At 43.4% G+C, this 26,667-nt stretch overlaps 1 protein-coding gene across 2 annotated transcripts in view; it reads left to right on the top strand.

The window, feature by feature from the left end:
* The window catches only part of LAMB2 (laminin subunit beta 2), a 125,961-nt gene that overhangs the window by 6,680 nt on the left and 92,614 nt on the right, over positions 1-26,667 (top strand). For both annotated transcript variants that reach the window (XM_030205982.1, XM_030205981.1), the window contains exons 2-3: positions 20,866-21,038; positions 23,331-23,466. In XM_030205982.1, coding sequence (XP_030061842.1) covers positions 20,866-21,038; positions 23,331-23,466 — 309 coding nt within the window. The remainder of the gene's footprint in view (positions 1-20,865; positions 21,039-23,330; positions 23,467-26,667) is intronic.

Raw genomic sequence — 26,667 nt, 5'->3', positions numbered from 1 at the left:
TATATATCTGGATTTGTATAATGGCATTCCAGGTTCCAAACAGTAGCACGTTAGCAAGGAAGTTTGTGAAAGGTTAAATCTGTAAAATGGAGTTTAGAATCCCAGGGCACATGAACACTCCTGTCCAGAAGTAAATTTCGTTTTGGTTCTGTATTTATTTGCAATTATTATTATTATTAATTACTTTGTACCCCGCGTTTTCCCCACACATAGCAGGTTCAATGCGGCTTACATAGTAAATAGAATTACAAAGTCTTGAAGGAGAATGTTACAAGTTGTAGTAACATAGTAGTAGTGGGGTTTGAGGATATGTAAATTGAGCATGGAAGGTAAACAAAGATAAGATGAGCAAAAGAAAGAGATTGGGAGGGGTAAGGAGTAGGAAGGATGGAGAGGAAGAGATTGAGGAATGAGCATAAGGAGATTGTGAGACATGGTCAAAGGTATAATAATCGTCAGGGCAGGAATCATGTGGGTGGGCTTAAAAGTTAAGTTGGGTCATTATTTATTATTTTATTATTTTTTATTTATTGCACTTGTATCTCACATTTTCCCACCTCTTTGCAGGCGCAATGTGGCTTACAAAACATCATGGATAATGGAAATGAAAAGAATAGGCATTTGGTGTTACAGAAGGATTGCATGATAATGGAATACATGATAGTAATATATAGAAGGCATTATTAACATTTCTGGAAATATATAAGAGTTTCACATGATTTGATCTTTGTGGTATATCTTGTCGAAGAGATGGGTCTTTAGTAGTTTACGGAAGTTGGTCAGTTCATAGGTCGCTTTTAGGTTGCGTGGCAATGCGTTCCAGAATTGCGTGCTCATATAGAAAAGGTTGATGCGTGCATTAATTTGTATTTTAGACCTTTACAGTTAGGGAAATGAAGATTAAGGAATGTGCAAGATGATTTTTTAGCATTCCTGGCTGGTAGGTCTAACAAGTCTGATATGTAGGCTGGGGCATCGCCATGGATGATTTTATGTACTAGGGTACATATTTTGAACGTGATACGTTCTTTGAGTGGGAGCCAGTGTAGCTTCTCTCGTAGGGGTTTTGCACTTTTGTATTTTGATTTTCCAAATATGAATCTGGCCGCCGTGTTCTGGGCTGTTTGGAGTTTTTTGAGTATTTGCTCCTTGCAGCCAGCGTAGAGTGAGTTGCAGTAGTCTAGATGACTGAGTACTAAAGATTGTATCAGATTACGGAAGACGGTTCTTGGGAAGAATGGTCTTACTCTTTTTAATTTCCACATTGAGTGGAACATCTTTTTGGTTGTGTTTTTCGCGTGATTCTCAAGAGTTAGGTGCCGATCAATGGTAACGCCAAGAATTTTCAGGGTTTCCGAGATTGGTAGATTTAGTTTCAGTGTTTTGATGGTGGGAATTTGCTCGTGTTGTGTTGAGAGGTGAGTATTAGGCATTGGGTTTTTCTGCGTTGAGTTTTAATTGAACCTCTGCCCAGGGGTGCATGAATGTAGGCTTTGGTTGATATCATTGGAAATTCTTTTAGGTCTTGTTTGAATGGGATGTAGATCATTACATCATCAGCGTAGATGTATGGGTTGAGGTTTTGGTTTGATAGTAGTTTAGCCAAGGGTGTCATCATTAGGTTGAATAGTCAGTGAGAGGGGAGATCCCTGTGGAACTGCACATTCAGGTGTCTATGTGGCTGATGTAATCGAATTTGATGTCACTTGATATGAGCGTGTGGTTAGGAATCCTTTAAACCAATTAAGAACGTTGCCTCCGATACCGAAGTATTCAAGGATGTGTATAGTTTCCATGATGAACCATGTCGAAGGCGCTTGACATGTCGAATTGTAGTAGTAATATATTCTTGCCGGTTGCAATCGTTTGTTTGAATTTAGTCATGAGCGTAACTAGTACTGTTTCAGTACTGTGATTAGAACGAAGTCCTGATTGGGAGTTGTGTAGTATTGAGAACTTGTTTAGATAGTCTGTGATTTGTTTGGTTACCATCCCTTCTGTTATTTTGGTTATTAAAGGAATGGATGCTACTGGTCTATAGTTGGTTAATTCACTCGCGTTTTTCTTTGCATCTTTGGGTATGGGGGTGAGTAGAATGTTTCCTTTCTCCTTTGGGAAGAGTCCATTTTGTAGCATAAAATTCACGTGTTTCATTAGATCTGTTATAAAGTGTTGGGGGGGGGCGATTTCATAAGGTTATTTGGGCATATATCTAGTTTGCAATGAGCTTTGGCGAATCTTTTAAGCGTTTGGGAAATGAGATCTTCCGATATTACCTCGAATTCAGTCCAGATCTTATCTGCTGGGTATACTCATTAGGGTAAGCTTTCTTGAAGAGATGGGTCTTCAACATTTTTCTAAATGGTAGATGGTCGTTGATTGTTCGGATGGATCTTGGCAGAGCATTCCAAAGCTGGCTGCCCAAAAAGGAGAAACTGGATGCATATTTACATCTCAAACAAGAAGCAAAGAATATAATTATCACAAAGGCAACATAAAGGAACAATAATCCAAAATCTAAGCCCACATCATGGGTAAAAGGAAATAAATATTTTTATTTATTTATTAGGATTTATTTATCGCCTTTTTGAAGGAATTCACTCAAATTCCTTCAAAACGAATAAATCAAAAATGAGCAATAGACAATTACAGCACTAAAAATATTCAAATAACAATACAAAGCATGGCATAGTATACTACTTACAATGTCAACACAATACATAATAGAACATTTTAATTGTAGGGTATAAGCAAAGATGGAACATATAGATAGGTAAAAGAGTAAAAGGAGTTAGAAAATAAGGGGACCAAGTTAAAGAAAGGTGCACATGACAGCAGAGATGGTTAAATATTATCTCAGCTAGGGTAAAATAATGCGATAGTAAAAAGAATGAAAAGTATTATTCATTGGCCCAACTTACAACCCGCACACAATTCTATGACTCCTCCTCCACCCACCCAATCTAACTCGGATTTTACCAGAAAGAAATTTCTCTAAATGGGTCGGATCTGTTAAAGTGACACCACAGGATACGCTTATAGGAGAACCTTAGAAAAAGGTAGCGCCTGTCTCCAAAACCCATGACTTCAACTGGAACATCTTTCTGTGCATCTGAGTAGCACATGATATTCTGGGGAACCAGTGAGTACAGAACACAAGAGTTTTTTTTTTTATCTTAAGACAAGCTTTTTGTACCAAACATTTATCACACTCAGCAAAAAATGAGACTAAGTGGGAGGATCTTGTATCAGTGGTATCCTGGGAACCCTCAAGAGACCCTACTACTACTACTACTATTTAGCATTTATATAGCGCTACAAAGCGTACGCAACGCTGCACAAACATAGAAGAAAGACAGTCCCTGCTCAAAGAGCTAACAATCTACTAGACAAAAATAATAAAGTAAGCAAATCAATTAATGTGTAGAGGAAAGAGGAGAGGAGGGTAGGTAGAAGCGAGAGGTACAAGTGGTTACAAGTCAAAAGCAATGTTGAAGAGGTGGGCTTTTAATCTAGATTTAAAGATGGTCAAGGATGGGGCAAGACGTAAGTGAAATTAAAACGCTGTGATGACTCTAAATATCCAACACCCCACTCCCCCCCCCCCCCCCCCACCAGTCTGAGTCAACCTAGGTATATAGTAACAATTATTCACAATATAGCAAATGAGTTGCTAGGAATGTCTGGATACTGGAATTGAATATCAAAGTAGGTGCGGACGGTCAGCATTTATCCGGTTACGTGCCAGTAACCAGATAAGTTAAACCAGACAAAGATAGGACTGAATATCAGCACTTGACCACATATGTGTCAGCTCGGCCCTCCGACTACCCACAAGGTAGCCGGCGTCTGTTTGACCGGTTAGAAGAGATATTCAACAGTCAAATGGCTTTGAATATCGGCCCCTAGATTTTATCTTCCACTTAGCCATCTTATAGTCAAAGGATGGAGGGGAGTTGCCAATCTCTCTCAAGAGTCCTTCAGGAGCTGAGCATACTACAAACAGATTCAGCAGCCCCGAAACTTTTAAGTTCTGTGATAATCCGCATCATTGTGCACCAACTGTAAAACCTTTCTAGAGGTTTGAGGACACCCAAGAAAACATGAAATACATAAAACTATGACTGTGAGCAGCATAGACTGTGCACCAGCTTTGACTGCAGTTCAGTCCCTCCAACTTTCTAGCTCAAAGACTGAACTACCGATCAGGAGAAATCCTGGAAATGGAGATGAGATTCACCCAATCCACTGATTTTCCCACCAGGGCCTCAGTCTATCAATTACTCCTGACTTGTAAGATAATTATTATTCTCCTATAACTAAGGTTACCATTTTTTTTTGTTATATTTGTACCCCGCGCTTTCCCACTCATGGCAGGCTCAATGCGGCTTACATATTATATACAGGTACTTACTTGTATCTGGGGCAATGGAGGGTTAAGTGACTTGCCCAGAGTCACAAGGAGCTACCTGTGCCTGAAGTAGGAATTGAACTCAGTTCCTCAGGACCTGAGTCCACCACCCTAACCACTAGGCCACTCCTCCACAGAACAGGAAATCATAGTAGCATATTTAGGGCTTTTTTGAGGGGTACTTGGGGGTACTGAGTACCGGCACCTTTTCCATTGTCTGCTAAAATTGACCCATGGTCCCCAAGATTTAATGAAAGAGCTCAGGCTCTACACACCAATTCTGCCTTGTCATAGATTCTGTGACTGGTTTCAGGGGGCCCGGCTATTGTGGGGTGGGTCTCTCAGTGATCACCCCACCCCTGAAGGGTGGCCTGGCATTCGAGTACCAGCACCTTTTTCACTAGAAAAAATGCACTGAGCATGTGTTTTCGCCCTTGGAGGGGCAAACACCAGCTTCATCCCTGTCTCCTGCCCACACTTCCAGCATTTCTAGATGTGCTGCTAATTTAACTATGCTGGAGGGATTCCAAGTCAGAAAGGCAGTGGAAGCTGAGCCAAAGCAATAAGATCAGGGGGCCTTGACTGCCTTGTTTGGCTACTCACCAAGGTCTCAGACAAAGCTGAAAGTCTAATCTACACCCCAAACTTTCACTCTGTAGCAAAATGTAGGTTTCTGAGAGGAGCAGTAAATATAAATGCTAAAACGAGGACAAGTTTGATAAAGTCAAGGTATGCGGTAGTTAATTTTATGTCAAGTGCTTATGTCGAAAGTCCAAAATGCCCACTTAAGCCTATTTTATGGCTTCACAAAACAAAACTCCTACAATGACCCCTAGCGCAGATGCTCTCGTACAACTTTACGCCTGATCTAAAGAAGGTGCATGCGTAGGAGCCAGCTTTTCAAAATGATTGAAGATGGTAAAATCAACACAAATGAGCCCTTCTTGACAGTGGCGTAGCCAGGAATTTTCAACAAAGGGTGCGTCTGCATTTCCCCCTTCTCCCTTCCCATCCCTTCCTGACCCGGTCCCCAAAAGATCTGGCAATTCCCCCCCCCCCCCAACTTAAAATTATCTCCAGTCGTTGCCTGGGCAGGCCAGCAGCAGTGGCAATCATAGGCTGCCTGCGACCTGCACTGGGGCTTTCTGTCTGAACTGTCCTTCCTTTTCAGAAAACAGGAAGTTGCATCAGAAGGGGTAGGTTGATTCGGAGAGACAGTCCCAGTGCAGGCCGCTGGCAGCCTGTGGGTACTGCTGCGCTTGCGCTGCCCAAGCGAAGACTGGATGTGATTTAAGGTGGGGGGGAGGGAGGGAATTGTGAGATTTTTATGAGGCTGGGCCAGGAAGGGAAGGGAGAGAAGCGGCAAAGGGAAAAGAGAGAGAGACTGACAGGGGATGCATATGCAACACACACACCTTGAATACGCCACTACTTCTAGAATAAAGTGAAGGACTTTGCTCAATATTGGGGTGCTCAAGCTTCCACTGCCCCCTGTGGGTGTTCAGGTGGTTTTTTTTATAACATATGTACTGTATTTGCGTTGCAACTCTACCCCTGCTTTCCTCCAAATTTGCCACTGGGAATGCTTATGTTCCATCTTTTTGCCATACTTATACAAATGCATGAGCCCTTTTTCTGTGTATGAAACATTCTTTACTTGTGATAAACTTTTCATATTTACTATTTTTGGGGTGTGTTAATTTTGATCCTGTGTTTAGTGATTTTAAAACAGTGGTTTCTTTGTTTTTGGCTTGTAGAATACTAGTATACATATAGGCATATGCCAACCTGACACATAAGGATATTCTTCAGATACCCACACATGTGGGGAGGGGGCATAGCCCAGCAGCCAAAGAACCAGAGGTGGCCAATTCAAATCCCACCCCAGGTGCACGCTGCAGAGGGTGCAGGGAGCAGCCGCACAGCTGTTGGCTCCGCCGTTTCCTGCTCCCTCTGATGTTACTTCCTGTTCTGGGGCAGAGGGAGCAGGGAACCGGCAGAGCCGACAGCTGTGCGACTGCTCCCAGTACCCCAGAAGGTAAGAGCAATGCACCCGGGGAGAGGGGGCTTGAGGTGGTGCACCGGGGGGGGGGGGACACTGCACCCAGGGGGGCGGTGCACAGCAGCGATCCGCCCCAGGTGGCAGCCAACCAAGGAACACCACCACTTCAGCTTGGAGAAGATAGCTGAGGGGAGATATGATTGAGGTCTACAAAATCCTAAGTGGTGTAGAATGAGTAGAAGTGAATTGATTTTTTACACTTTCAAAAAGTACAAAGACTAGGGGACACTCAATGAAGTTACATGGAAATACTGCAGTCTGGAACTCGTTGCCAGAGGATGTGGTAACAATGATTAGGGTATCTGGGTTTTAAAAAGGTTTGGGCAAGTTCCTGGAGGAAAAGTCCGTAGTCTGTTTGTGAGACAGATATGGGGAAGCCACTGCTTGCCCCAGGATTGGTAGCATGGAATGTTGCTACTATTTGGGTTTCTGACAGGTACTTGTGACCTGGACTGGCCACTGTGGAAGCAGGATACTGGGCTAGATGGACCATTGGTCTGACCCAGTGTGGTTATTCTTATGTTCACATGTCCAGTTGGAACAAAGTCAAAATCTTAAATTTTGTTCTCCACCCTGGTGGCCAATGAAAGGGTGATGAATATAGTGTACATAAGTACATAAGTACCACCATACTGGGAAAAGACCAAGGGTCCATCAAGCCCAGCATCCTGTCTACAACAGCGGCCAATCCAGGCTTCAAGATCCCGGCAACCTCCCCCCCCCCCAAAAAAAAATGTGTTCATGGTGCCGTACACCAATTAACAGATGTACAGCGGCAAAATGCACAGTTTGCACAGATAAATTCAGAGAGTTATAATAAGATCTAATGCTTGCAAGACAGACCTAAAATCCTCAGGTGCTGAAAATGGTGGTTACCTTTGTAGCAGATGCTAGTTCATTGTAGCAAGTGTCAGTGCTATATGTCAAACCTCATGCAAATATTTGGATGAACCCCACCGTCAGTGCTCTGAGGTGGGCCCCTCATTCTGACAGTGAAGTACTTGCTAGTGAAGACCTGTTTATGTTTTGACTTCTTGTAAAAATGGTCTGTGGTCTGCAATAGCTGTAATTATAGCTACAACAGTTAGGGGTATCCTGAAGAGTCAGAAGGTAATAAACTATCCAAATCACTGTATGACTCACATACCAGAGTTCAAATATGTCAGATCAGGATGCCAACCAACATAAAATTTGAGGCAGTAACCCCAAAGGAGGAAAGATGAGTTGCGATGAGACTACAGTGAATAATAGATTTTCCAAGGTTTGGGTCTTATGACTCAGCGTGCAGTTGCATATAACCCACTGCCGCCAAAACCTGTCCGCCTGTCCCAGGGAGCAGATACATTTGTTCCAACACTTGTTTTTAATGGGTGTATGTCATCTCCAGTTGACGTAGCACAGCAGTGTCCTGTCCAACCTCTTCTCCCACTAGCCTTCAGCCACGCCCATTGTTTTTATAACAATAAAAGAACCAGTTACAAGTGATTCAGGCTAGAAACATCCCTGCTAAGCAGAGTCAGTAGAGAGCTATAAATTTTAACCCCCTCATTCTATAACGGGTCACCTTAAGTTAGGCGACAGTTGTGCGTGTAAGTTATAGAATACTGGCGAGACTCTTACTGTTACATGCATTAGTGCTGATTGTGTGCTAAGCAGTATCAAGGTCTTGAATAACATAACATGAACATAGTCTATGGGGACGATATTCAGACCGTGGGAACTAACTGGGCCTGCCTCCCATGGTCGGTGCTGAGCCCAGATGTTCAATGCAGGGCTGTTTCCATTAATCCATTAACCATTTGTAACTCTGTTACCTGGAAATGGCAACAGCCATTACGGCAAATGTAAGCCACATTGAGCCTGCGAATTGGTGGGAAAATGTGGGATACAAATGCTACAAATAAATAAACCTACATTGAATATCCAGTTTATTTCCACTCAATGTGGAAGCTCAAACGATTGAAACCTTTTTTTCCCCAGGGAAATAATTCGCAACTTGGTGCAATCCATGGTACTAAGCCACCTAGACTACTGCAATGGAATCTATGCGGGGTGCAAAGAACAAATTATAAAAAAAACCTCCAAATGCTCAGAACACAGCAGCCAGGCTTATATTTGGAAAAGCAAGATTCAAAGGCGCCAAACCCCTATGAGAAAAACTGCACTGGCTCCCAATCAAAGAACGTATTGCATTCAAAATCTGCATCCTGGTTCATAAAATCATCTACGGCGAAGCCCCAGGATACATGACAGACTTCATAGACCTACCAACCAGAAATACAACAAGATCAACACGAACATATCTAAATCTCCACTACCCAAGCTGCAAAGGCCTCAAATACAAATCAACAACCTATGCATCCAGCTGCTCCTATATAAGCACACAACTATGGAACGCACTACCAAACGCCATGAAAACAACATATGACCACCTAAACTTCCGGAAACTACTAAAACTAACCTGTTCAAAAAGGCATACCCTAACGATCCAACTTAAATGTCTTAACTCTGCAACATAACGTAACCAAAGCTCGTGCAGGACATAACTCTTCCTCCTTACGATTACCCAATGTGTCTGTCACACATGAACTGTACTCTGCCACAACATCACTCTGTATTTGTTCATACCGATATTGGCGATCGCCTTTACGGTAGCATGTAAGCCACATTGAGCCTGCAAATAGGTGGGAAAATGTGGGATACAAATGTCACAAATAAATAAATAAATACATTTTTGGCCGGTTCAAACTTAACTAACCAGTGCTGGCTGGTTAAGTTTAAACCAGCCAATGATAGGCCTGCTACTTCAGCAGCCCAATTTGGCCACCAAACTTAGCTGGCAATGCACTGAATTTTCGTGGACAGCTGGCTACATCATGCAATAGAGCCGGTTATCCGCTAAGCGCTAACCAGAAATAATCAGTGGGAGAGAACCGGCAATCCCCCACTGAATAATCGTGGCTAGACGGTTAAGCACTATTTAACTGGCCAGGAGATGGTTAAATATTGGGCAGTATATCTTAGGGTACCTTTTACTAAACTGTGTAGGCACCTATGAGCGCCCAACGCATGTCAATTTGGAGTTACCGCATGGCCCAGGTGGTCATTTTGGTTTCTTTACATGCGTCTGCTAAGCGCGCTAGAAAATAATTTTTTTCCTGTCAGCAGCAGAAACCGGGCAGCAATCATTCTACACACATAGACAATTACTTTACAGTTACCACATGAGACCTTACCGCTAAGTCAATGGGTGGCGGTAAGGTCTCAGACCCAATATGGACGCACGCCAATTTTTATATTGCCACCATCCATTTTTGGCAGAAATGGATCTGCGCATACCCAAAATGCACGCCTATACTAACGCAGCCCATTTTTCAGCGCACCTTAGTAAAAGGACCCCTTAGTATGTGAAGGTAAGGGGGTGGACAGAGAGCGATGGACAGAGGGATAGCAGCAGTTTTGCCCCTCATTATGCCTGCTTCAAACCAGCACTGGCTGATTGTGAAACTTTTCTGGAAGTATTAGGTCTGCACCAAACTCTCAGGACACACGCTGGTTAACAGTCCCTTCCTATCACGTCATAAAGTAAAACCAGCCAAAAAGATCTGGGCACTTTTGCTCTCCAGATGCAGACAGCTGCATAAGCCATAGCATAACAGGTGCAAACTAATCATCCTTTAAAATCAAGACAAGGCGTAGAGACTCTCTAGAACTCCTTCATTCTGCTCTCTTTGGAAACTGAGAAAGGGGGTGAAGGGACTGAGGTTTTATATTTCCTTTCTCACTCTTTCTTGTTTTTAATGAATCTTGATAAGGAATGCCACAATTTTTTTCTTTTTTTACCAGATTGCTTCTTTTTTTTTTTTTGCAGTGTCTAGTATACCCATTGCTGAGTTTCCTTTTGTCAGCAGAATGAATTGCTGTGCACATGAAATTTAAACTTTAAATAGGTTGAAACGCAGCTCATTAAAAAGTACGGCTGAAGCCAAAGAAAAAATGTGAGCCAGTTCTAAAAGGTTGTGCCAACCTCTGCAATTTAATGCAGCTGGATCTTAGCTAAGTAAACAGAATGATGTGAAAAGAAAAAAAACACAATATTGAACCATTACAGCTAATCAAGTCCTTACTAAAGCTCTGGAATGAGGGGGCATAGGATGAAGGTGAAAGGGGATAGAGTCAGGAGTAATTTATGGAAATATTTATTTATGGAAAGGGTGGTGGATTGGTGGAACAGCCTCCCAGTGAAGGTGGTAGAAATAAGGACACTGAATTCAAGAAAGCATGGGATAAGCACAGGGGGTAGAGGATCTTTAGGGAGAGGAAAGGATATTGATAGTGCTGAGCAGAATTTTACGGTCTGTGCCCTGAGAAAGGCAAGGACATCAAACTCGGGTATACATATAAAGTATCGCATTCCATGTAAAATGAGTTTATCTTGTTGGGCAGACTGGATGGACCGTTCAGGTCTTTAGCTGCCATCATTTATTATATTACTATATGTTTACTATGTTACTCTTTGGGGTTCTACATGGATTGTTGCTACTAACTGGGATTCCAAAATCTTGTAACTGTTTAGGATTCCAGAATCTTCAGAACTTTTAGTACAAGAACAGTGCTGGGCAGACTTCTATGGTCTGTGCCCTGAGAATGGCAAGGACAAATCAAACTCGGGTATAAAGTATCACATACCATGTAAAATGAGTTTATCTTGTTGGGCAGACTGGATGGACCATACAGGTCTTTATCTGCCATCATTTACTATGTTACTATGTTATAGTATGGATGGGCACTCTAGATAGGCCATATGGAGGGGCATTTTTGAAAGAAACGTCTAAGTCGGAATTTGGGCGTTTTACTAAGATGTCCAAATTTGGAGGCGGGGAGAAGGTCATTTTCGAAAAAAAATGGATGTCCATCTTTCATTTCGAAAATACCAAGGATGTCCTTGGATTTGGACGTCTTTGTTTTTCGGTGATTTTCGAAACCAAAGAAGTCCAAGTATAAAACATCCAAATGCAAGCCATTTGGATGAGGGATGAGCCAGCATTTGTAATACCCTGGTCCCCGTGACATGCCAGGAGAGCAATGGGGCACCCTAGGGGGTACTGCAGTGGACTTCATAAAATGCTTCCAGGTATATAGCTCCCCTACCTTGTGTGCTGAGCCCCCCAAAACCCACTACCCCTAACTGTACACCACAACCATAGCCCTTACGGGTGAAGGGGGCACCTATATGTGGGTACAGAGGGTTGTTGTTTTTTTTATGAAGTCTTTATTAGTAGATAATACACAAATTCTGAAACAGGACATATCATTCGATTCATGATACAGTCAATGAAATAGAACGCAACTCCAATGCTTCATCAAACAAATATTAATAACATAGTGGCGCTCTAGTTATAGACCAACTGAACACCTCTCACTACACTAATACACCTATTAAACTGTTCAGAATAGCCAAACCAATACTTCAGTATTTATCAATTTTAAATTGTCCCCATTGCATCCCCTCATACCTCTCAAGACCCCACCCCATCCCACCCTTCCTGACCCTCCCTCCCTCCCCCCCAATCGAACGGTACAGAGGGTTTCTAGTGGGTTTTGGAGGGCTCGCTGTTTCCTCCACAAATGTAACAGAAAGGGGGGGTATGGGCCTGGGTTCACCAGTCTGAAGTGCACTGCACCCACTAAAACTGCTCCAGGGACCTGCATGCGCTGTCATGGACCTGAGTATGACATCTGAGGCTGGCACAGGCTGACAATCAACATTTTAATGATGTTTTTTCAGGATGGGAGGGGTTAGTGACCACTGGGGGAGTAAGGGGAGGTCATTCCCAATTCCCTCCAGTAGTCATCTGGTCATTTCGGGCACCTCTTTGTGCCTTATTCGCAATAAAAGCAGGTCTGGGTGAAGTCATCCAAGTTTTAGTCTTGGACGTCTCTGCTTTTTTCCATTATGGCTCAAAGATGTTCAAGTCTTAGGAATGCCCAAGTCCCGCCTTCACCACGCCTCCGATATGCCCCCTTAAGATTTGGACGTCCTTGCGACAGACGTTCGCTAGAGACGTTCAAAATCGGATTTCGATTATGCCGATTTGGATGTCTCTGAGAGATGGACGCCAAGTGTTGATTTATGTCACTTTTTAGACGTCCATCTCTTTCGAAAATGAACCTGATGGTCTCTATCTGCTGTTATTTTCTGTATTGCTGTGTTTCTATGTTGGACAGAAACCACATTATAAATTGTTGTGAAGAGTCAAGAATATGACAATAGTTGGAACAGCAAGAATTATGGGAATTTACCCTTAGTCCACCCAGAGCTCTTTAGACAGATCCTAAAAATAGATTCTCTCCCTCCTCACTTCAATTTTCAATCACACCAGCGAGGGGTGGAGGAATATCTCCCTGACCCTTTCATCCATAGTGTGACATGGACTTCTTGATTTGTGTTTGACCAAGACCACACAGTAAAGCACCGGACCTCCAAGTCTCTTCTTGCATGACGGAGGCATGCCGCAGACACCCACCCAACCTTCAGACAGGTCTTTCCCTCTTTTGGCCAGTTTCATATCTTTCTGCTTGGAAACAGAAGTTAGCAAATGGAAATTAATGCAAGAAGAAATCTTTTTATTGGACTGACTACATTTGCTGAGTATTTTGTAGATTCTGCTTGGGACCTGACAAAGGGTGTGCAACTCCCAAAAACTAGCCAAGAAATGGATCGTTAATGCAATAAAACATACCCCCATATACTATTCATTTTTTGTGTTGATCTTCATCTCCAGTGGACTAACACAGCAATGTCTGTAAATGTCCTTACAAGCACAACCCAGTGCATCGAGTTTATAAACAAAAAAATTCGGAACTCATTTTATCTTAATTAAATTTTACAAGTTAGCACTGAGCTGTGGTGGAAGTAAACCAGGCTCCTTACAAGGTTTTCTTCTGCCACTCACTCTACTTTCAGGGAGAAATCTGAGCCCCCTTCCCTAGGACATACCCGGGCTGTTCCTGAAAGAATCAAGGCTAAATCCTCTTCCATTCGCCCGCACCTGCATCCATTCCCTTCTCCCACCTACCTGCTCCCCCCTCCCCAATTCACAATTGCAAATAAGCACAATTCAAGGACTCAATACTCAACCAGCTGCGATCAACGTTTTACTAACTGCCACTGGCGTGATCCCTGGAAATTCAATGCTGGGCCATGTCTGGGATCCGGCATTGAATTTCCCGGTATACGGAATCGGCAATAACATAACCAGCTAAGTGTGATATTTAACACTTAACCAGCTACGGAGATCCACGTAAGGATTATGAATATGATAATTTACATATACATTTGCAAAATGTAGGTGCAATCGTTTACACCAGTTCTAGACTGCTATAAGTGATTACACCTTAAATTGTGTTTTCCGCTACTTAATGTTTTATAGCAGAAAATAGTCATCTATTGTTCTGCTTAAAATAGGCATCTGGTATAAAATTACTTTCCATATGAGTTGTCATTGTTCAAACGCTGAGTTTCCTTATGATAAAGGGGATGAGATGACGTCCCCTTGAGGAAAGGCTGAAATGGTTTGGGCTGTTCAGCTTGGAGAAAAGACGGCTGAGAGGAGATATGATAGAGGTCTATAAAATAATGAGTGGAGTGGAACGGGAAGAAATGAATTGCTTGTTTACTCTTTCCAAAAATATTAGGACTAGGGGGCACACAATGAAAAAGTAGTTAATTTAAAATGAATCAGAGAAAAATTTCTTCATTCAGGTGTAATTAAACTCTGGAATTCGTTGCCAGAGAATGTGGTAAAAGCAGTTAGCTTAGCAAGGTTTCAAAAAATGTTTGGATAGCTTCCTAAAAGAAAAGTCCATTAGCCATTATTAAAATGGACTTGGGGGAAAATCCACTGCTTATTGCTAGGATAAGCATAAAATGTATTGTACTGTTTTGGGATCTTGCCAGGTACTTGTGACCTGGATTGGCCACTGTTGGAAACAGGATACTGGGCTTGATGGACCTTCGGTCTGTCCCAGTATGGCAACACTTATTGGAGTGGAGGAGTGGCCTAGTGGTTAGAGCACCGTTTTTGCAATCCAGAGGTGTCCGCTTCAAACCCCACTGCTGCTCCTTGTGATCTTGGGCAAGTCACTTAACCCTCCATTGCCTTAGGTACAAACTTAAATCATGAGCCCTCCTGGGACAGAGAAATATCCAGGGTACCTGAATGTAACTCACCTTGAGCTACTACTGAAAAAGGTGTGAGCAAAATCTAAATAAATACTTATGTACTAAGTTTCATCTCCAGGGCTGGTGTTATGGAGGCTCAAACAGGGCAATTGCCCTAGATCCCCAAGCTGAACAAGAAACAGCCTTCTGTGGTGAGATGTTGGGCTTCCTATTACATTTCTGCCCTTGGCCCCAGCATATTTAACACTGGCCCTGTTCTTCTCACATCTAATTTCATAAGATTTACCTGATGCATTAATGAACTCCCAACACTGTATGTGAACTGCTTTCCGAGGGATTCTTTTACTAAGGTGCGCTGAAAAATGGCCTGCGGTAGTGTAGGCATGGGTTTTGGGCATGCAGAGAATCATTTTTCAGCGCACCTGTTAAAAAAAAGTCTTTTTAAAATTTTTGCCGAAATGGACGTGCGGCAAAATGAAAATTGTCCCACGTCCATTTTGGGTCCGAGACCTTACTGCCAGCCATTGGCCTAGTGGTAAAGTCTCACGCAGTAACCGGGCAGTAATGACCTACGTGCACCAAATGCCACTTGGCGCACGTCCAATACGCACAGCAGAAAATAAAAAGTTTTTTTTCAGCCGCATATCGGACGTGCGGCAAAAATGAAGTTGCCGCAAGAGCCACATGGTAGCCATGCGGTAACTCCGTTTTGACACACGTTGGGCATACGTAGACACTTACGCAGCTTAGTTAAAGGTCACCTAAGTCTGCACTGTACCAAAGCTGACATAGAATAGAACCCTATTCTACACAAGCAAAGACATGTCATTATGACATCTTAAAGTACAAATTCCAAAGGGAATATAACAAGATGGGTCTTTTCAGTGATTGAGGAACTAAAAGATGTGGTGGTGATTACGGATTCAATCTCTTTTATCATCCTAAAAAACTCTTTCTTGGTGCTTTCTGGAAAACTATTTCCTAAACGCTGCTTCGATACTGGGAAAAATGTATGTTATTTTGATAAGCAAAAAGAATAACTGTGAAGAATTTTATAAAAGAGATTACACTTGAAAGCATGTAACAAATGTGTTGTTGAAGGAAAGTTAGCTTTTGGTTCCCATGCCAAGAAAAAGAGAAAACTAGAGAATAAGGAAGGAGAGAGCAAAGAATAATGAAGCTACAGAAAGAACAAAAATGAAGAACGAGAAAGAAAAAAGTAAACTAATATAAGTTAAACAGAGTTGCAGAAATGAAAAAGTCAATTATATGGTAAGCCGTATTGTAGAAAATCTTTATGATCATATCTGTTGGTTGAATGTTCTAATGCTTATTAGGTGTATCATTAGTATTATGCTGACATTGTATTATATCTCTGGTATTTGAATTCCAGTGCTGTTAAATGTGTACATTTTTGATACTTTTTCACAGTAGTTCTATTATTAGGTTTCAATTTATTGTTTTCAAGTTTACCTAATTTATTATGTTTATGTTTATTCTTTGTTATTTTACTGTTGTTGTGCTGTTAACAAAATTATAAGTTTTATGTTAACCTGTACCTGCTGAACACCGCCTTGGGTGAAGCTCTTCATAAAGGCGGTTAATAAATCTACTACTACTACTACTTAACATTTCTAGAGCGCTACTAGGGTTACGCAGCGCTGTACAAATTAATAACTAAGGACAGTCCCTGCTCAGAAGAGCTTACAATCCCAATAAATAAATAAATTAGAAGTAAAGAAGCAGGCAAGAAAAAATGATAAAATGAACTGGTGAAAGAATATGAGAAGATAAATGGACAGGAAAAAAGGGAAAGCGATTCTGATAAACAGGGAAAGAGAGAGAGAGACAGGGATAGCCTGAGAGAGTACAGTGTCCTTTAGTTCAATGACAGTAACAAAACCTTTACAGCTTCCCTGTGTTGCCAGGCTTCAGAAATCCTCCCCTGAAAATGAACAGCTGGAAAGTAACAAAAAACAAATTAACCTAGCAAGCGTGTTTCATAAAGATAAGAGGAATTCTAGCCATGGAGTGATATGGAAGAGACCCTGGACTGGGGCATCTCTATCAAGAACTGTACTGATCCAGACAGAGAAAAAACCCTGCCATGAAGCTGGAGCCAGTTTATTTATGGACAAAGATGAGAGGCGACTTGGTCAGCTTCTTTTCTGGTTCGGGTTTGTGGGGGAAGGGCTTGCAATGAGACAGGCTGGTGAGGAAAAGGAGCAGCTGGTTGGGGTGAAACTTTTTTTAAACGTTTTTGCATAGACAGAGCCAGTGTTCTCAGAAAGCTTTTCACAAAGTTCATAGGAGGTAATGTCCTTTTGTGGGTTAGGAACTGGTTATTGGACAGAAAACAGAGGGTAGGGTTAAATGGCCATTTTTCTCAATGGAGGAGGGTGAATAGTGGAGTGCCACAGGGATCTGTACTGGGACTGGTGCTAGTTAACATATTTAGAAATGATCTGGAAATCGGAACGACAAGTGAGGTGATTAAATTTGCAGATGACATAAAACTATTCAAAGTTGTCAAAACACATGCGGACTGTGAAAAATTGCAGGAAGACCGTAGGAAATTGGAAGACTGGGCATCCAAATGGCAGATGAAATTTAATGTGGATAAATGCAAAGTAATGCGCATTGGAAAGAATAATTCAAATCACAGTTACCCGCTGCTAGGGTAAACCTTGAGTCATTACCCAAGAAAAAGATCTAGGTGTCATTTCAGACAATACACTAAAATCTTTTGCCCAGTGTGCAACAGCAGCCAAAACAACAAACAGGATCGAAGGAATTATTAGGAAAGGGATGGTAAATAAGACCAAAAATATCTGTATTGCTCCACGGTGCAAGTTCACGTTGAGTATTGCATTCAATTCTGGTTGCCATACCTCAAAAAGGATATAGCAGAATTAGAAAAGCTTCAAAGAAGAGCAATCAAAATGATAAAGGGGATGTAACTCCTCCCATATAAGGAAAGGTTAAAGAGGTTAAGGCTCTTCAGCTTGGAAAAGAGATGGATGGGGGGGGGGGGGGATATGATTGAGGTCTACAAAACCCTGAGTGGTGTAAAATGGGTAAAAGTGAATCGATTTTTCAGCCTTTCAAAAATTACAAAGACCAGGGACACTCAGTGAAATTTCATGGAAATACTTTTAGAATAGGAGGAAATATTTTTTCACTGAAAGAATAGTTAACTTGTTGCTGGAGGAGATGGCAACAGCGGTTAGCATATCTGGGTTTAAAAAAGGTCTGGACAAGTTCCTGGAGGAAAAGACCATTGTCTGCTATTGAGATAGACATGGGAAAGCCACTGCTTGCCAGAGGATTGGTAGCATGGAATGCTGCTACTATTTGGGTTTCTATCAGTTCCGCGCGTAAATCTAGGTGATTTCTATAACTATGTGCCCAGATTAATTGTTTTAACAAGCTGTTAAGCGTTGTTAACAGCGCTTAACAAGCAATAATGAGCACTAATTGGCAAAAATTTGAATTTATGCGAGTACATTGCTAAGCGTATTCTGTAATGTACTGCGCCTAAATTCTAATGCACGCAGGCAAAAAGGGGAATGCTTAGGGGTGTGCAAATGAGCATTTTGTGGGCATTCCAAAATCTATGCGTGTTGTTATGAAATATGGGCCAGTGCATGTAAATATAAGCGCAGGGATTTACACCAGCTTTTCATTGGAGTAAACGGACATGCCTAGATTTAATCACATGAACTATGCCTAAGTATATAGATGTTCACATGGTATTTAAAATACACTTAGGTGTAATTGCCTAACACACATTAATTTTAGGTGCCAGATATGGAATCAGGCCCTATGCACTAATATTCAGCAGAAATAACCTACTATCATTTTTATTTTGCTCACACCTTTTTCAGTAGTAGCTCAAGGTGAGTTACATTCAGGTAGACTGGATATTTCTCTGTCCCAGGAGGGCTCACAATCTAAGTTTGTACCTGAGGCAATGGAAGGTTAAGTGACTTGCCCAAGGTCACAAGGAGCAGCAGTGGAATTTGAACTGGCCACTTCTGGATTGCAAGATCGATGCTCTAACCACTAGGCCACTCCTCCACTCATGCTCTGAACATTCCCACTTAGCTGGCTATGTGTTATTTAACCAGCCAAGCGCGTTCCTGGCTATTTAAATAGCTCTGAATAATGTGTTGGTGCAACCTCCCCAATTACTTTTACACAAGGGGTTTGTACTAAAAAGCAAAGCAAAAGTCTGCACTTTGTTGTAATTGGTGAACTTGGAATAATGACCAACAAACATTGTGCCTACTTTCTCTGTTAAGAAAGACACCATTAGTTTGATTATAGAAAACGAAGCCCATTGCTCTATCTGCTGCCCTCTGCCTGCCTCCCTTCACCCTCCCTCCCCTCAACTCTTGATTATTGTAACCTGCTTCTCACCGGCCTCCCTCTTAGCCACCTCTCTCCTCTTCAATCAGTCCAAAACTCTGCTGCACGACTCATTTTCCACCAAAGTCTCTATGCTCACATTAGCCCTCTCCTTAAGTCACTTCACTGGCTCCATATCTGTTTCCATATTCAATTCAAACTTCTCCTATTGACCTATAAGTGCATTCACTCTGCTGCTCCCCAGTACCTCTCCACTCTTGTCTCTCCCTACACCTCCCCTCGAGTACTCCGTTCTGTAGATAAATCTCTCTTATCTGTCCCTTTCTCCTCTACTGCTAATTCAAGACTCCGTTCCTTTTATCTCGCTGCACCTCACGCCTGGAATAGACTTCCCGAGCCTGTACGTCTAGCCCCGTCTTTGGCCGTTTTCAAGTCCAAACTCAAAGCCCACCTCTTTACCACTGCTTTTGACTCCTAACCACTACTCACTTGCCCTGTCCTTTTATCCTCACCTCTTTATTCCCTTACCCTTAATTGTTCTGTTTGTTTACCTGTCTTATCTAGATTGTAAGCTCTTTGAGCAGGGACTGTCTTTTTGTGTATGGTGTACAGCGCTGTGTATGCCTTGTAGCGCTATAGAAATGATAAGTAGTAGTAGTAGTAATACTTCAGTAGTACTTCTGCAGTCTAAGGGTAAACGATTATACAGGTACCTTTACCCGCACACAGGTTAAGCAATAAATAGCACTAAGGGGTAATTTTACTAAGGTATGCTGAAAAATGGCCTGCGCTGGTGTAGACGTGTATTGGGCGCATGCAGGTCCATTTTTCAGCGCACCTGCAAAAAAGGTCCTTTTTTTAGCCGAAAATGGACGTGTGGCAAAATAAAAACTGGCGAACGGCCATTTAGGGCCTGAGACCTTACCACCATCCATTGAACTAGCGGTAAAGACTCACGCATTAACCGGCTGGTAATCGTCAGCACGCATACAATGCTGATTACTGCCCGGTTAGCGCCATGTGCCAGAAATGTTCTGCGGCATGTAGTGGGTGCGCGTAGAAAATGAAATTACCACTTGGGCCAAGCGGTAGCCTGGCAGTAATTCAACATTGAACACACATAGGACGCTCATACGTTCCTTAGTAAAAGGGCCCCTGTATTACCCATGAAAATGACTTTCATTTCTGCCATCAAAATGACTTGCCAAAGATCACACAAAACATCAGTGGTAGAGGTGTTATACATTTTGTCATGGACCCTTTTTTTGATGTCTATTTCATTGGGTCGGTCACTAGATCAGACGTCTTCCTCATAAGCTGCTCTTCTATTCTGTCCTAGCATGGTAGTGATAAGAACCTGGGCTCTAATCTGTCTGGCTGCCTGGGTTCGTAACATCTCCTGGCGTCGGCCAGCCTCCAGGGTTCCATTCCCCCCTCACTGTCCCGCCCTCATGTCAAGACGTAATGACGTCAGGGGACGGGGCGGTGGGGGGGAGGGGAGCGCTGGAGGCGAGCTGACATCAGGTGGGATGTCAGGCCTACCTGTTTGATGCTGCTTTTGACTCCTAACTTGTCACTTGCTTGTAACCTTTATCTTGTCTTCCCTTTCCCTTTCCCTTTCCCTATGTGTCCTTCTGTCTGTCTTACCCTTATCCTTATTGTCCTGTCTGTCTGTCCTGATTTAGACTGTAAGCTCTTTTGAGCAGGGACTGTCTTTTCTTCATGTTCAATTGTGAAGCGCTGCGTACGACTGGTAGTGCTATAGAAATGATTTATAGTAGTAGCAGTAGTAGTAATCTTCTCCCTGGACTTTCTTTTTTCTCATCTTACTTTCAGCCTTAGTGGCTGGGGCTGTGCCCCAAGACCCTGGTCATCTGCACGGCTGCGCTCAGGGAAGCTGCTATCCTGCCACCGGAGACCTGCTTGTTGGCCGCGGGGACAAACTAAGAGCCTCATCCACCTGTGGGGAGAAAAGGTCCCAATCCTACTGCATCTTAAGCCATCTTCAGGTAAGTCGGACAGATTGTCGAGTTAGAGCAAACCTTTCTGGGCGGCCTGGTGCTGGAGAATAGAATTATGGTGTGTTAAGGATTACAATTTAATAGTTTGTCCTAATTCATTTGAAGGAGGAAACAACTTTAAATCAAATTGTTATGTTCAATTTAGTCATTCAATGTATTTATAAAACTTACTTGACTACAACTGCAAGCTTACATTTTAGAAGAGCAGCTGTTGTTAGCTTTCCCCACATCTATTTCTAGGTCCTTCCAGAAGTTGCCATGTTGACACAACAGTTGGAGACTGACCAGGGTAGGAGTGGTCCTGAAATGATGACAGAAATTAAGGGCCCTTTTATTAAGCTGCGATAGACGCTAATGCACATCCAATGCAGTCTAAAATGGCGTACTGTGGGATGCACGCCAGCCAGGGGCGTATCTGCGTGGGGCCACAGGGGCCTGGGCCCCCGCAGATTTCACCCTGGGCCCCCCTACCACCGACCCTCTCCACCTCCCACTCCCCCTCCCGCCCGCCCGCCACCAACCCGTCGCCGATCTTTGCTGGCGGGGGACCCCAAGCCCCCGCCAGCCAAAGTCCTCTTCCGTGCAGGATGCAAGTTGCAACGCTTCCTGTTCTTCTGAGTCTGACGTCCTGCAGAACGTCAGACTCAGAAGAACAGGAAGCATTGCAACTTGCAGCCTGCATGGAAGAGAGGACCTCGGCTGGCGGGGGTTGGGGTCCTCCGCCAGCAAAGGTAAGTGACAGCAGCGGGGGAGGGTTGGCGGCGGCGGGGGGTGGAGAGTGTCATTGGTGGCGAGGGGGGTCTGGCAGTGGCGGGGGGGTCCGGAAATGGCGGGGCGGGGGGGTCGATGGCGCCGGGGGGGGGCTAAAATGTGCCCCTCCCTCTGGCTCTGGCCCCCCCTACCGCCAGAGTCCAGATACGCCCCTGGCGCCAGCATCCTGTGCTGCCAGATCTGTGCCTTATAAAATGTTTTGAAGGAGCATGTCGGGGGGGGGGGGTGAAGAGTGGGTGTTCCTACGCTAATCAGCGTAGCTACATTACTTCACGCTAACTGGTTAGTACATGGATAGCAAGTGAGTCCTTACTGCCTACAAAATGGGTAACGATAATTTTTCAAGATGGCTGTGCACTAATTGCAACATTAGTGTATGAACTTTAATATGAATAATACAACAAAGCAATTTTTACAGCTGCAATAGCTGCTTTAACATGTTGGAAAGACCCATGTAAGCGCCTGATAAGACTACCTTTTATTTATTTATTATCACATTTATACCCCACATTTTCCCAACTGTGTCAGGCTCAATGTGGCTTACATCACACCGCAAAGGCAAAAGCCAATCCAGTAAATTAAGCTAATACAAAATAAAACCTACATAAGAAATAATGGAGAGGATTGGGAAGGAACGAAAGAAACAGGGAAGCTAGGGGAGAGGAGGGAAGGGTGGATGTGTCCAAAATTGTCATAAAATTCATGTATATCAAGCAGTGGAAACCCCGGCTGAGTCCTTGGGGTAGGCCTTTCCAAATAAGATGGTCTTAAGAGATTTCCTGAAATTTAGATGGTTTTGGATGTTTTTTATAGTTTTTGGCAAAGCATTCCATAGTTGTGAGCTGATAAAGGAGAAGGATGAAGCATATGTGGATTTATACTTAAGACCGTTGCAGCTTGGGTAATGAAGGTTTAGGTATGAACGGGATAGTCTTAATGCATTCTTGGGTGGTAGGATGATTAGATTAATCATGTAGCCAGGGACTTCACCATAGATAATTTTGTGAACTAGGGAGCAGATTTTAAAGGTGATTCGATCCTTGACAGGAAGCCAGTGCAATTTCTCTCGGAGGGGATTACCACAGCTTAGTAAAAGGACCCCTAACATTTTAAGTGGAAGGATATTATAACCATTTAGGTGCCCTCTGGGCATCTAAATATTGGTGCACTGTTATAGAATTATCCCCTAGTTGTTGTCATTACACCATGACTAGGACGTCCTCCTCTAGGGCTTGTGAATGCTTCTCCATTGTATCTCCAAACCTGTCCAATCTGGCCCTCCACGTGTCCGTAGGATTCAGTTCTGAGGGTGCCAGTGAGTGCTGAGCATGCTCAGTATTGAGGAAGCTATTTGGTTATATCCAGGGAAGGGTCATTTGGACTATGTTCATCACTCCCCATCATCTTGAAATATGAGTGCCTATGCGAATGGCAATGCACGGTGCTATCACTATAACACACTGGGCCAACAGACTTCTGTTAATTTTATCTTCTATTTTTTCCCCTCAGGATGAAAAGAAGTGCTTCGTATGTGACTCCCGAAGACCATATGACCCTCTCTACAACCCTATCAGCCACCGCATTGAGAATGTCATCACCACCTTTGCACCACATCGCAAGAAGGCCTGGTGGCAATCTGAGAATGGTACAATGAGAGGAAATGAGTGGCATGAACTTATGTGATTTGGCATGAAAGCAACATAGATGTAGAAGAGAAAAGAGTGGCAGGGCCTGGTCTTGAGGCTCCCTTTACATAGGGTTACCATATTTTGTCCCCCCAAAAGGAGGACCTATGCCCCGCCCCACCACACACCCCGCCCCCTTTCACACCTCACTCCGCCCCCTGTCACATTGCTCTTCAACAGTAGATAAATCTGCTTCAGTGGGCCATGCAAGGTAATAGTTGTAGTTCTATGCAAAAACCCAGCACTGCAGTTCATTTAAACTATACCAAGACCTCCAGCTGTATTGCTAGAATTTTTGGTTTGTCCTTTGAAATATTTATAAAAGTTGTAACAATATGATCTTCATTGTTAAGGACCTTCTGAAACGTTCTGTTTAAAGTGAGCCTGTCGTTTGCATTGCTCACTGCCGCTGCCTTTCATCATCGGTCCTAATTTTCATCGTACTCTTTGTGCAAAAACTTGTTAAATCAATCTTATTCATCAGCGAATCGTTTTCAAGAAGAACTTGAAAATACATAGGGGCCCTTTTACTAAGCCGCATAAGCGTCTATGCACGCCCAATGCACGCCAAAATGGAGTTACCATCCGGCTACCATGTGGCTTTTGCGGTAATTTCATTTTTTGTGCGTGTCCAATACGCATCTGAAAAATATTTTTTATTTTTGGATGTGCGTATCGGACACGCGCCATGGCATTTCACACTTTTAGGTCATTACCGCCCGGTTACTGAATGAGTCTTTACCGCTAGGTCAATGGCTGGTGGTAAGGTCTCAGACCCAAAATGGACACGTGGCAATTTTCATTTTGCCGCACGTCCATTTTCGATTCAAAAAGTTTTAAAAAGGCATTTTTTACAGGTGTGCTAAAAATGATTCTGCATGCGCCCACAACATGCGTCTACACTACCGCAGGCCATTTTTCAGCACGCCTTTGTAAAAGGACCCCTTAGCTTTTAAACATTTAGACCTATTGCCGACATGGCCAGCGTTTCGTTTCCTGCACAGTGTCCCTTGTACCAACAGACATCATGTACAAACTGGAGATCGTCTTACTAGTATTCACTATAACCTTAGCTGCATCGTTCTAAAATAGCAAGCAGCGTCTAGCTCACGCAGACCACATGACCATCACATATGGCTGAAACAAAAACAGTAACTTAGAAAACCTGGGCTGGAACTCCTCATTATATAGACCAGGATCTGGAAGGATTGAGGACAGTCACTGCAATGCACAGTTAAAGGTTGGGAGGGGGAGGGGAGGCTTACAAATGGAGGGAAAATGTTAGGACCAAGGCTCTGCACACTTGTAGCATCAAAGCCCCAATAAAGTTTCCTGCCAGTTGAGCTGGAAGCTCCAGAAAAGCTGAAGTAAACCCGATGTGAATCATCCTGCATTTTTCTATGGTTTTCATTTCCTATAACTTGCAGAGGAGAAAACAACATACAACAAGCCAAAATATGCAACATGAACCGTGGGATGTTGTTGCAGTAGGGCTAAGTTTAAGGAAAAGAGCAAAGAGCATTTTTACACAATTTATTCTGTTGGAATTTTTTCCCAGCCAAAGTTTCAGAAAGTGCTAACTTTAACCTAACAAAGTAAAGGGGTTTTTTTTCATTTGAGGGTAATTTTATAACTGTTTACATATGAAAAACAGTATGTGTGTGTGTGTGCCTGAGCTTTAAAAATGACCTCTGGGAGACTATGAACCTACTTTTACACCTGCTCTGCAGCAAACACAAATTTTCTGCATCAGTTTACATGCATAAGGGTGAGTTTTCAAAAGCTCACCCCTTCCCAGTCTCAGGTTTGACTTGGTCCAGGTAAACTTACAAACGTGTAGGTCGTGCATATGTAATGTTAGCATATATCAGACAAGCAATTATATAAAAAAGGCTTCTTGCCTTGATTTCGGTGTTACAATGAGGTTGTCTTAGCACTGATTTTATAATAGCACTTAGTAGGTCTAAGCTTTACGGGGGGGGGGGGGGGGGGGGGCTGATATTCAAAGCAATTTAGCTGCTGCTGACCGGTTTAAATCACTAGGGGCCAGATGCACTAAACTTATGAACCATTAACGAGCAATAGTAAACCCTGCATGCACTAAAGACCATTTTCGATCATGGTAGCAGCTAACGAAAACAGAATGCAGATGATCCAAAGGGTATTGCAAGGCTATTATAATGAGATGCACTACAGTTTTCCGATCCCCTTACCATAAAAAAACCTAACGGGAGGTCCTACACCTCTCATTGGGGCAAATCGGAAGAAAAATATGTCAACAGGGACGTCCTTTTTGGACGTCCTTCACCTGAAAAAAAAACCCCACTCCAAATACGCCTCTGTGCTGCCCAAAAGGAAGACACTGAAGAGTGCAGTTGAGGACGTAGTTGCAGAACTACGTCAGACGAGGGTGGGCCAGGGACGGAAGGAGGGAGGCCCGAAGGGAAGCGATCTGCTGCTGCCTGCTGCAGCGCCTTCACACGGAGTGTGAGAGGCACTGTGAGGGCCCGGCCCGGTGGCAGAGGAGGGGGGGGGGCGAGTGGAGGGGGGAGCGGCGGTGGCGACGATGACCTCGACCTCATGGGGGGCGGCGGGGCGGGGCTCCGAGGCACAAAGGATGACGGGGAGGCCGGGGCTGCGGGAAGCTGTGATTTCAATGCAGGGGGGGAGCGGCGCAATGAAAAAACAGAAAGCCAATGTGCTCGTCAGGGACGTCCATAAAGAATGTCCTCCCCCCGCCCCCCCCCCCCCCCCCCCCCCCCCCGCAATAATAAAACGTCCTTTTTGGATGTCCTTCACTCAGCTGAGAGACCTGGAAGTCTCTGAGCCAATCACAACGCGTTTAGCTCAGCTAAACGCATTGTGATTGGCTCAGAGACTTCAAGGTCTCTTAGCTGAGTGAAATGTCCAAAAAGGACGTTTTTATTATTGGGATGGACGTCCTCAACTGCACTCTCCGGCATCTTCCTTTTGGGTGGCACAGAGGCGTATTTGGCATGCACAGAGCAGCCAGCATAACGCTTGGCTGCTCTGCGCATGCTCGACCGGCTGACTGTTTACTGATGGAATAGAAATGCAATGTGAGCTACAATGAGCAGGTCATTTGCATTCCTTTTCCTTGATGCATGCCCGTTCCTTACCGATTCGCTAAGGGAATCGGT

This window comes from Microcaecilia unicolor, chromosome 6 (genome assembly GCF_901765095.1).
Source record: "Microcaecilia unicolor chromosome 6, aMicUni1.1, whole genome shotgun sequence".
Lineage (NCBI taxonomy): Eukaryota > Metazoa > Chordata > Amphibia > Gymnophiona > Siphonopidae > Microcaecilia > Microcaecilia unicolor.
The sequence above is the reverse complement of the archived record's forward strand: the minus strand, read 5'-3'. Positions and strand labels throughout refer to the sequence as shown.